General features: G+C 36.6%; 1 protein-coding gene across 6 annotated transcripts in view; it reads right to left on the bottom strand.

Moving 5' to 3' along the window:
• Nucleotides 1-13,080, bottom strand: part of LOC124777949 (cleavage and polyadenylation specificity factor subunit 1) — a 299,452-nt gene that overhangs the window by 271,899 nt on the left and 14,473 nt on the right. For all 6 annotated transcript variants that reach the window (XM_047253499.1, XM_047253500.1, XM_047253504.1 and 3 more), the window contains one exon: nucleotides 2,773-2,977. In XM_047253499.1, coding sequence (XP_047109455.1) covers nucleotides 2,773-2,941 — 169 coding nt within the window. In that variant the 5' untranslated portion in view covers nucleotides 2,942-2,977. The remainder of the gene's footprint in view (nucleotides 1-2,772; nucleotides 2,978-13,080) is intronic.

Here is a 13,080-nt window from a genome sequence, read left to right as displayed (position 1 = left end):
AAGGAAACAAGGTTGAGTGTGTGCACAGAGCTAAAGAAACATTATGAAAGAGAAGGTGAGCACTTCCTCAACAAAATTTTAACTTGTGATGAAACTTGGGTTCACTATTATGAGCCAGAATCAAAGAGACAGAGCATGGAGTGGAAGCACACCAACTCCTCTTTCAAGAAAAAATTCAAAACCCAAGCATCAGCAGGAAAAGTCATGGTGACGGTATTTTGTGATGTTGAAGGTGCAGTTTTTTGTAATTGTCTCGAAGAGCAGTGTACAATGAACAGCCAATACTACTCAGACTTGCTTTTAAACAAGGTGAAGCCAACCATGAGAGAGAGATGTCGTGGATCTCAGTGTACAATGAACAGCCAATACTACTCAGACTTGCTTTTAAACAAGGTGAAGCCAACCATGAGAGAGAGATGTCGTGGATCTCAGAGGAGAGGTGTGATTCTCCATCAAGGCAATGCATGTCGTCCTATTACTCAACTAACCCATGAAATCATTGACAAAATGGGCTGGGAAGTACTGCCCCATCCCCCTTACAGTCCTGATTTAGCACCTAGTGATTTCCATTTGTTTGGTGCACTGAAGGAGGCATTATGTGGGAAGAGGTTCCAAGACAGCGAGGACATGAAAAGTTCTTTGCAGCCAGAATAAAAAAGCTTAAAGCTCGTTGGAACAAGTGCATAAATGTTCAAGGGGATTATGTTGAATAGCAGAAAAAGTATTGTTTTGTAAAAATAAACACTTTTTTCTCCACATCAATTTGTCTCTTTAATTATTTGTTTATATCCACAAAGGTTTAAATCTCCATCATCACATGGATTTATGTGTGTGTTAATACAATGGGTGTGTCGTGTTATGACTTTGGGGTAACCTGTAGTACTGTCCCCACCAGTGGTCACACGCTCATTTCTCTGTCATAAATACATTACATATAAACTGTCACACTTTGTAAACAAAGATTCAGTTATATATATGTAAATACTGCCTGTGAAGTGTGTTGCAAATAGAGCTAGCAGTAAAGAAGTAATAAATTAAAATGACAGACTGATACTGAAGTTTTACTGCAAGCCATTTTAAGCAGAAGCTAATTTTTCACTCATCTAAATGTCTATGACGTCACAACACAAACTGTGTGTCGTACAATGATATAATTTTGCAGCTGAAAAAGCAGTGTTATATGTGAATACTGTCTGCAAACTGTTGCAAGAACTAAATTAAAATGTCATGTCTAATACTGAAATTTTACTGAATGGAGAGAGAAAATAAAGTGAAAACTCCTTTCCTTTTATCATTTCGTCAGAGGTATCAGTGAGAAGTTTTGTAAAGATTTGGAATTATGTGTAAAGCTTGTGGGAAGTCACAAAGTGGTCTCATTGTCAAACACTGGATGAATAATCCCTGGGTATCTGCACACTGTCAGTTACACTGCCTCAAAAAATTATAGTCAATTTATACATTTCAGACCCTTCTTATACTTCTATAATATTATATAATTAATTTATAATACTACATAGAGGCATAGTGAATTTACATATTAACGAGAGATTTTTTGGTGGACGGTTGATATAGTGTCTGAGGTAGTTATTATGTCATAGGTACTTTACTTCTGAATGACTGAAGCTTGAAAGTGAATGAACACAGATCAATAGCAAAACTTTCTGACAGCAAAAGTTGAGCCAATCAAATATTCCTTTCCTGATATATTTGATATGTTGTCATAACTCATCTCCTGTAACACAAAAAATTATTTCTTAAAGGACATCATATTCGCCGTTGACATTAGAAATTATTTATTTCAGTATTGCAATTTGAGCCTTTAAGCCATTGTCAAGTGGTACTGCAAAAGATTTTGCTTTTGTACATATCAGACTTTAAAATCCTCCAATGTGTATACATGTCACTGTCATACATACATGTCAGTGGATTTTAATGTCTGACACATGCTGAAGTAAAATCTTTTGCAGTAACACTTGAAAATGGCCCAAAGCCCAAAATTGGAACAATGAAATAAATCATTTTTACAATCAACAACAAACATGATATCCTTCACAAAAAATTCCTGACAACTGTGAACCCTGACCATGAGAGGTTAACATAAAAATGAATGGCGTATCAAATTCTACAATGCAAATATAGTATATTATGAAAGATAAGAACATAAAGAAGTACTTTACCAACATAATATCAAAACAATAGTTTGTGACAGGAGAAAATAAGGTGTGGGGAAATCAATAGATGAAAGGAAGGAAAGGGGGAGGGGGAGGTGGGGCGCATCAGTCGGTGATATTAAAGTTGACACATGGCATTAGAAGACAATTATCTCCTGAGAAAGCGGGTATTGCCTTTGAGTTTATTTTTGGCCTGAAATAGAGAAAAGTTCCTAGTGCATTTAGTCTGTGGCGCACAACAGAAAGCAATCTGCATTTCCAAAAATGAACACTAAAAGCAACAAATTGAACTATCCCCATGATGTAAAATGAAACTTTTCCATGCTTATGTAATAGTTTGAAGTAACATCATAATTTTCATTACAAATCATACCTCCATTCACATTTATGGAGCTTTATACTGATCAGGGAGAAGTTTGTTTACAGCACTACTCATCACCAAATGATCAATGATTTTTAATATGAAAAAGTCATACGCATATAGCTCAGAATAATTCATAAAATTAGTTTTATGTAGCTTATCTGCCATCAGCATGTACCAGTCATAAAAATAATTTCATCATATCAGTGAACCTCTCTCTGAAAACAATTTTTTACATACCTGTAAATTTTTCCTTTGAATTAGGATCAACATCAGGAATTAGCCGAAACACACGGATAATATTGGCACCAGCGACCACAAGAGATTTCTCAGTCTTATTAAAAAAATGACATGTCAATGCATGTTCCACAGCTGTGGCAGGATGAGTTAACTTACATATGGAAAACATTCTCACTTATTTACTTTCTTCTTGTTTCAAAAATGCCTGCAAAATATGTTAATCCAATCAATAACTGCACTTTCAGAAGACTGTTAAAAATTTAATTTACATCATACAAAAGGAAGTCTCTTACATAAAATGCACACACCATTCTCAAATGGCAGTAAAGCTAGTAAAGCCTGAAGGTAACAAAACTGGTGTCATGGCAAGTAGCACAGAAAGCTAATAAAGCTAATCAAACCTTGGACTGAATAAATAACTTAAATCCTCTTACTAACATAAATTATGATATGAAGCTAAAAAGCCTCCAGCTAGAAATAGTAGTACCCGTATCCCTCTTGTTTTATGTAACCTTATAACATACATGACAAGACACTAATGATTCAGAATGGCAGTAATAAAGCTTTTTTGAAATACAGAATCACTAATACAACAGTACAAACTGGTCAACTGCTTCGTTCCACAATCAAGATACATTTAAGCTACTGCATATGTATGTGTGAGTTTATTTTGGTAACTGTGAAAGAGTAAATGCTGTAATACAAAATTGCACAAACATTCTCCTTACGCTACGACATTCACAACCATGCATGACTTTTATCTTAATAGAACGGCCTCATTAAATCGATTTGTGATTACCTTTTCCAGTATTACAATTTTCAGTCATTTTGATCTACTATTGCTTCCCTCAGTTTATAATAAAACATTTTTTTGTGGAATTATCTGACTGTAATTCTTTATCTGTCCAATTTCCTATGTCAGTTAATAAACTAACCGTTACTTCAAAAGAAACATTTAACATATACAAAGAATGGTATTGAATCTACATTATGAATATTTGTTTTGATGGATACTGATACTACAAAAAACAAAGTTCCAAGTGTTTCACTTCGTAACAGTTTATAAAAGCCATGTCAGTAATCAAAAGACCAATCATGAAAATATGCAACTTAAACAAATAATGGTTGTAACAAAGTGGTACTACTGAACAACGCTGAAGATTTGATGGGCAATCACGTAACTAATGAAAAGGTACTGAATAGAATTGGGGAAGCAAGAAATTTGTGGCACAACTTGACTGAAAGAAGGCTTCTGTTCATAGGATACATTCTGAGACATCAAGGGATCACCAATTTAGTATTGGGGGAAGTATAGGCAGTAAAAATTATAGAAGGAGACCAAGAGATGATTACATTAGCAGATTCAGGAGTATGTAGGTTGTAGTGGTTATTCACAGATGAAGAGACTTGCAGAAAATAGAGTAGCATGGAGAGCTGCAGCAATTCAATCTTTCGACTGAAGATGACAACAACATTACTAACATGAATTTCAAATCTGGCAAATTGCTCGCATTACAAAACGGTTCAGATTCAGTGATCATTTATTAGTTGTCTTCATTCACAAATCATATACACTAAGGCTAAATCAAAAGTGTTCAAAACTACTTTGGGAGTCAATCCAAACAGAGTGGTCCAATAAAAATTAAGTTGGTTGCTTCATCATTTTTAAATATTTTAATTTCTTTATATGTGATTACCCTATAATTGAGAAGTTCAAAACAGTTTTTAAAAAAAAATTACCTTTCACCTTTACTGAATGGCGGCCATTTTTGTTTGTAAGCGCACGACGATGTTTCAGTTTAGAGACATTAGCAAAAATATGAATATCTCTGCACTGGGTTAAGTTACAACACTGCACTTGACATAATTGTTTTTAGAAAAGTGTCCGCTACAACATTATCTATTGCACAAAATACCCTAAATTCAAAAATAGCCAGTCAAAATGACCTCCAAAGTTTGGTATCCAAATTTTCAAAAAACCACTTTTTAGGCCCAAAAAATAACAAACAAGGATTGATTTATGAGAGTCTATTTTTTCCTATAGTTAGATAACGTACATTACTAGCCTCATATAGAGCAAGAATGCACAAATATTTCCTTTATTTATTCTTTTTTTTTTAATTTTTGAAATTTGAAAATTTTCATTTTTTGTAAATTTTGGGGTTAGTTATCTCAGGCGAGACTGAATATAAAAATATGATTTCTGCACAGTTTGTACGCCGATATGATACCAATGTACTGTAAAAATTTCAATGTTGACATCTGACTGTGAACAAAGATATGAATTTTTGAAAATGAGGAGATAATTCACATTACTCTACAACTGATCTTATGGCTGTTGCCTATTAATGTGTGATATTGGAGGGAAAAAAAACAAAAAGTGGAAACATCACTGAAATTAACATTTATATTATTTTGACATCCTTAAAATAAATATTTTCAACTAACAGCCTTCAAGATGCGAGTGTTCCTAAGCCTGGTGGTGAATGTTAAGAACACATTTCTTCAGACAGCTTCTGTGGTATAGAATAAGACCTCCCAGTTGCTGTGGTAAGTTCGAGCACTGAAAGTTTCCTTACAACATTTTTCATTGGTATCCAAACTTTGTCACTAGAAGATTTCTTGAATAATGTTTTTGGGCCAGCAGGGTGGTAAAAATGCACAAAAACATCATTGTTTTCCAAACTTATTCTTTCAACCTCTGCAAGCCACCACTGCCCATCATACACACATGCCACTATGTCATTCAACGTTAAAGACAGAGATGTAATTTTACTGACACAACGATCCTCATAAATTTTGGTTTCTGACGTTGCATAGCATCGAACTAAGTTTCCTGTAATGCCAAGGAACTTGTGGAAATGCCTTGTTCCTTTTATTGCTATACAGTTTTCAAATCTGGTTTGAAGTGTTGTTTTCATATGCAGAACCAGTTCTTCTTTCTTAATCAGAAAAGAGGTAATGCCTTTAATATTATCCTTGCAAAAGACATATATGTCCTGTACTGTGAGAATTTGGTCTGTGGTTGGTCTTTGTAGGCTGGCTTTACTTACTTCATGTTTTGTTGTACCTCCTACTCCATCACATGCATTTTTACCCATGGCAAGATGCAAAAAAGTGCCATTCAGCCTCCAACCCAAAGTCTAATTTGTGGTTGCACACATTTGAAAAATTCTTTTTGTTCTTATACTGACTAGCACTTCCATCAGCTTCTCAACCTTGGGAAAATTTTCTTTTATGTAATTTATTACATACTGTTGACACACGTACAGCCAAAGTTTTTTTGCTCCAAATAGTCACTTAGAATGAAAATTGCAAACTTAATCTTTCTCATTTTTAAAGTAGAGAATAAATGGATGCACTGTTGCATGGTCATTGACCCAGTGGTACCCTTGTATTGCATCCCGAATCACAAATGTAAAATTTTCTGCAAAATCAGTTAGCGCTATGCATTCAGTTTCATGAAGTTGTGCTTTTTTGTCCTTCAAAAACTTACTTTGGATTTTAGAAACATAGTGGTGACTTCCGAGTTTTTGTAAGTTATCAATTAAAGATTCCAAAGTACTCTTCCTGAGATTTAACCACTGTTATCATTTCTGCCCTGTCAGTTGTGAGCCACTGTTTGAAGATAATACTGTCTGGCATTTCCTCATCATATTCGTGAAACAATTCAATAACAGTATCCTTACCAGGGCATTTATTACACAAACTCATCATGCAGTCATACTGTTAGTGTCACAGACCATGAAATCCAGTAACTCTTTGTAGTTAAGATCACTGAGTTTTGCACCTGTAATCATCAATTTGACATTCTGATGATATAAACAAACACACAAGGAGTGTGTCCCTGAGGATCCAGCCAAAATACACCACTTAGAGCAGAGGTCACAAAATTCTGACCTTCCAATTTTGCATTCAGGATGAGAATTTTTGAAAGCTACATAAAGTTCATTTAAATTTGACAGCACTACCAGTTTCTGCTTTGTTACTTTAACTCCATTTGTAACAACTCTTTTGTTATCTTTGCAACCTGGGAGCATTCTACTGTTTTCATGATCTTCAAAACCACTGCAAAAAAAAGTAAAGCTCTCTTCAACTCAATGGTTGGTTTGAAACACAGAGCTTCACTAAGCTTAGTCCTACTGGAGGTGGTGTGCAAGTGCCATCCTCCAACTGTTAAACTCATTGCCCAGTCCATTACACGGAGGCCTACAGATTAACATGAACTCTGTAAAAATAATCAATCTTAAGACTGAACAGTGATCAAATCTAAGACCCATGGATTCTTAGTTTGGTATGTATCAAACAAGCCATGGAGGGATATTCAGCACCACCACTTCAGAGTATGAACCACAGGAGGATGCATACCAGTGATTCATGGGAGTCCTTTGTTAGGGTCTCTAATGCTGTTTATGGTCCTGCATGACCATCCTAAACTTTGATTTTGTGAAAGACAAAGCTACTTAGAGTAAGAGAGAACAACTGCAATACAAATTCCAATTTAAACTCTTGTGCAACTTACAGTGTATGCACCCATTTACTATCATGTGAAAGGGGCACCCCACTGTTTGTGTACCACATCTAGGGATTTTTCTGCCCTATGTTCTTCAAATGAAACAGATCTACACAATGAATAATTTGTAAGAACATTTCTCTTGGAGAGGCTAAAATACTTTAAAATAGATTAGAAACAGTCTTGACTGTAATACAATATCTATTTTTAATGATAACTAGTTTCTGTCAGACTGACCATCTTCTGACACTTTGTACTGAAATATAAATACAGAATGGATTTAGAGGGAAGTCTGGTAACAGTAGTAACATATTACGTGATATACAACCAAAATTAAAATAAGAAATTTACCCATGATGGGGTGGTGGTGGTGGTGGTGGTGGTGGTGAACGGGGAAGGAATTGTAGCTCCATGAAATTCAACTGCTGTGGAGAGCAACAGAGGTGGGAGGGGGCAGTGAAAAATAGACGGGAAAGACAATGAAAGATGTAGAAAACTGAAACGGAGTGAATATGTACAATGCACTCGCCTTTCACTCTTACAAATTCGTGCGTGATGTTTTAGTGGTAATCTCTGTCTTGTATATTATCCTGTCTTCCACCTTAATCTCTCAGGTTTTCAAATTTCATCCGATGCAGCCCCCAACAATCAGTCTTTCCTTCTCATCCCATACGGTAAGTCTCCCCTGCCTGCAGTTCTGGGTGACTTTCTCAAAATCTAGCCCTTTTCCTAGACCTCTCCAGTCCTTTTCCTTCACCCTTCTTCCTTCCCCTTCAACCCTTCTGCCTGAAGAAGGAGCCACTGGCTCCGAAAGCTTGCCAATCAGAACAGTCTTATGTGTGTGTTCTGCCGCCGCTTGGTGAGTAGATTTTTTATCTATCCAATTAAATAATTTAATAGAGGGAAGCATTCCACGTGGGAAAAATTATATATAAAAACAAAGATGAGGTGACTTACCGAACGAAAGTGCTGGCGGGTCGATAGACACACAAACAAACACAAACATACACACAAAATTCAAGCTTTCGCAACAAACTGTTGCCTCATGTGCCTCGTGTGTGTGTGCGAGTGTATACCTGTCTTTTTTCCCCCCTAAGGTAAGTCTTTCCACTCCCGGGATTGGAATGACTCCTTACCCTCACCCTTAAAACCCACTTCCTTTCGTCTTTCCCTCTCCTTCCCTCTTTCCTGATGAGGCAACAGTTTGTTGCGAAAGCTTGAATTTTGTGTGTATGTTTGTGTTTGTTTGTGTGTGTGTGTCTATCGACCCGCCAGCGCTTTCGTTCGGTAAGTCACCTCATCTTTGTTTTTATATACAATTAAATAATTTTATCAATAATTGATTGTTTTCATTGTTATAGTCAAATGAGTCTCTCAATCACTTCAACCACTAGGTGGTATCATGTTAAGTGCATTGAATACATCATGTAAGTTCAACACGTGAGAGTTTACTGAGACAGTATCATATTTTTCCAATCAAAGGTTCACTTGAAGACAGATATAAAAACACTTTGATAGTGCTGCCCGAGAGCAATATGGAAGAGCTCGCAGCTATTCTCATATAGCCAAGGACACAACTCCAGATGCAGCCATTAGTGCCACTCCGTGTTGCATCTCTTTGCCAACCCACTAGGCAGCTGTTTGCAAGAAAGGGGGCAAATCTGCAATTATAGCAAATGCAACATCTAGTGTTGAAGCTGTTATTACATTCTCACTATGCCAGTATATGGAATTATCACTATGGACATGTTTATGCTTGGGCTTTTTCTCAGCTGTTTAGTTGTGACTCTGATATCACAAGTTGTGCCATGGACTGCTCTTGCCTGGACATTTCTACACTGGATACTTTATCTTTTTAGCCTATGGTGCTATACTGCACTCCTGTCTTCCATACTTCTAGATTTGTAGAAAGCATTCAACACAATGCCCCACTGTAGACTGTTGTTGAAGATATGTGCATACGGATTAGGTTCCCAGATATGTAAGTGGCTCAAAGACTTCTTAAGTAATAAAACCCAATATCTTTCCTCGACAACGAGTGTTCATCACAAACAAAGGTATCGTCAGGAGTACCCAAGGGAATTGTGATAGGACTGCTCTGATTCACCATATAACAAATTATCTGATTGACAGGGTGAGTGAAAATTTACGGCTGTTTGCTGATGACATTATTGTGTACGGGAAGGTTTCATCATTGAGTGCCAACAGGAGGATACAGGATGACTTAGACAAAACTACTAGTCACTGTTATGAATAGCAGCTCCTTCTAAATGAAGAAAAATGATAAATAGGAAACACAATCCTGTACTGTTTGAATACAGCATTTATAATGTGCTACTTGGCACAGTTTCATTAATTAAATAGCTAGGCATAATGTTGTAAAATGATACGAAAAGAAATGAGCACATCAGGTCGGTAGGAGGGAAGATGAATTGTCAACTTCAGTTTATTGCAAGAATTTTTGGAATGTGTAGGTCATCTATAAAGAAGACAGCGTACAGAACACCAATGTGACCCATTTTTGAGTACTGCACAAGTGTTTTCGATCCCCACCAGGTCAAATTAAAGGAAGACGTTCAAGTAATTCAGAAGTACAAAGCTAGACTTGTTACCAGTAGGTTCGATTAGCACACAAGTATTATGGACATGCCTTGTGAACTCTAATCAGAACCCCTGGAGGGAAGACAACATTCTTTCCGCGAGGCACTACTGAAGAAATTTAGATAACCGAAATTTGAGCTTGACTGTAGAACGATTCTACTGCTGGCAAAATACATGTGATGTTTGGATCACAAAGATAAGAGAAATCAGGGACTGAATGGGGTCATACAGACAGTCTGTGTCCTTCACTCTATTTGTGAGAAGAACAGGAAAGGAAATAACTAATAATGGTGTGTTCTGCCCTCCACCAAACACTGTATGGTGGCTTGCAAAGTATGTATGTAGATGTATGTACCTTTATGCAAACATCCATAGAGTTTCTACAATAGAGCTTTAATACAAACCAATAAAATATATTGTAATGCTGGTAAGAAGTACAATAACTAAATTGGTCTCTAAGCAAGGGAGATTGGGAAAGAGTAGTACGTGTCACCGACTGATAGATTCATCCCCACTGTCAGTCCACTCTTCACTAATACCGCCCTTCCTGTGTATGTTGCAGCCCTTAAGTAAAGGTGTATCAGTGACTTTGAAACAGGTTTCCTGTTGGCATATACAACTTGGTGTTTCATGTGCCTGGAGGTTCAGTTCCTCTACTTCATCCCCGAATACATTTGTTGGAATATAATGTAACACACTTCTTGATGATTCAACCTTTCCTTGTACTACACTTTTTCCCTTACACTGAGAAGAGGAGTTTACAATTATTAGTGAATGGATTATTGAATGGATAATTGACTCGTTAAGATTTATTCTGACACCCAGAGCAGACTTTTCATTGTTGGAGATCTCAAAAACTGTCAGGAAGTCTGATGCTGTATGGTCCTTCTTTGCTTTGGTTTTCTTTTGATTGGAGTTTTTTCCCTTCTTTAAAGAAGAAGAGATGTTCCAATTGCTGCTGAGTAACTATGAACAGCCAGGTCATAACTGAACTACTTACGATATATTTCTTTATTTGTCTGGGTACAGGGCATCCAAGTAGTTGCAATATATTCCTAGATTCATAATTTAAAAGCTGTTTCTCAAAACTTTGCAAATAGGCCATCACAGAACAGTTTGTGTTGATCTTCAAGTTTCTGTCAGTTCAATTTCATCAGCATATTCCTGGGTGTCCTGGCAACCATCAGAATACAACCTCATTCCCATGCTGTTGTAACGAAAGACGAGTGTCTACTGGATACATTTCCTGAAGGGACCTCAGACTGCCAAGAGGATAAGATCAGACACTTCCCTCGGATTTCTCTCGTCCAATCCATATCACGTATATCTCAGAGTGGTAAAATGTAAATGTATCTGACAGGTGAAGCCTGAAGAGACAATCAGTAAAGACTACCTAGTAGCCAAAGCACCTTCTGCCTCTATTTTCACCCATACATTGTGCTTATCTACAACATTGCCAAACAAATGTCTAAAAATCACAGTTTTAGTGTCTTCTTTTCTAAAATTAGTCCTTTCAGAAGTCAAGTTATTGATTTATTTCACTCTTTGCGTATAACTTATTATTCAGCACACCTATTCCCAAAATATGACTCGTTGCACAGATTCTAAATGACTCCTAGCACAGATATTGATTAAAGCAATATCACTCCATGGATGGGTCAGTAATAGCATGGGATGCACACATCTAAAGTACAGGATATATTTTACATTCTTGTAATAATGTGAGTTGTTGTCACCAAATATAAAGTGGTGCCTGGCCAGCTTCAGTGTTAAGGCAGGAAACAGGGCTCACTATAAACTCTCCTGTGGTAACAAAGCACCATCATGGTGGACTGCATCCAATACCTTAAGGTATGATGGTCTGTCAAATGTGTACGCCATGTAACCATAATGAAACAGACAACACATACAAAAGCTCTATAAAACTGAAAATGGCAGGCTTGTTCTGCTTCCCATGGTCAGGGTGTAATACTTTTCAAAACATTAAGTGCTTTGAGTGAATTAATTTCTAAGTTTCTAAAGTGAGACAGTCATGATGTAAGCTCCTGATCAAAAGTGAAATACCTGAAACCTCAATGTCACTGTAAATTTAAGTTCTGAAGGATTAGGAACATGGCACAAATCATTAAAACCTACACAACATATTTTTGTCTGCAAAACATTTAAATTCTGTTTTTAATGCGAGATCCTTTAGCCAGAACTGCAGCTGGCTTGTACTTGCTTAAGGCTGAAATGTGAACCAAAAATCGAAGTCATCTACAAATAAAGAAAACTTCGTAAGTATGTTGTCTTCTTTGCTTTTTGGCCTCTTTTTTTCTGCAGCTGCACATGTACAAGTTTTATAGCTTAATACCCATCTTTAGCAACTGTAATAAAAGTCTTTTTAACAGACGTGTTTTGCTTTACTCTAAAGAATCTTCAGTGTCACTGTAACAATACGGTTTTTTCTTCGTATAATTGTGTTTGTTATGATCATAAACAGTTAGCATACTTCACATATTACTTACTATAAAAAGTTTTTACTCTTTTTGTTACTCAGCCTCCCCCCTCCCTTGTCTTCCATGTGTGTGTGTGTGTGTGTGTTGAGTATTTGCATTTGCACACAGCACTTCCACTGCACTTCACACATTTACACTTCCGTCTTGGGAAGTATCACTGACTTCTCACCATTTTGGGCAGTTTGTTTTGCTATTGTGGGATGCATTCGTATTTTGTGTTTATATTTTCCAACTTGAGTGAGTGTGAGAGAGAGAGAGAGAGAGAGAGAGAGAGAGAGAGAGAGAGAGAGAGAGAGAGAGAGAGGGGGGGGGGGGGGTGTTTCCTGTAAAGTAGTTTTCCCCTTCTGTAAAGCACTTTTTTATTTTTTTATTATTTTTTTTAAATTTTATATTTGTTTTCCTAATTGGGAGTAATTATCTTTTTGTGTGTGTGTGTGTGTGTTTTTACAACATTTTTTGATATCTTTACGCATACCATAATTTCAACTATTTAATTTTGATGGTGCATTTGATAACATTATGTACTTGACACCAAAGAACCTTCCTTATACCTGATGTATCCATGAGTATCTGCTGTATATAATGATTGGTACAGTGGAGGATGATCCGAGTTGTTCTTTCTCAACAACATGTTTTGTTAGTTTAAATAGCATCTGGTTGCTGAAGTTTGTCTGGTCATTTATTAGGCATTGCTTC

Source organism: Schistocerca piceifrons, chromosome 2 (assembly GCF_021461385.2).
Source record: "Schistocerca piceifrons isolate TAMUIC-IGC-003096 chromosome 2, iqSchPice1.1, whole genome shotgun sequence".
Classification (NCBI taxonomy): domain Eukaryota; kingdom Metazoa; phylum Arthropoda; class Insecta; order Orthoptera; family Acrididae; genus Schistocerca; species Schistocerca piceifrons.
Note: the sequence above shows the minus strand (reverse complement) of the source record. Positions and strands in the feature narration are given on the sequence as shown.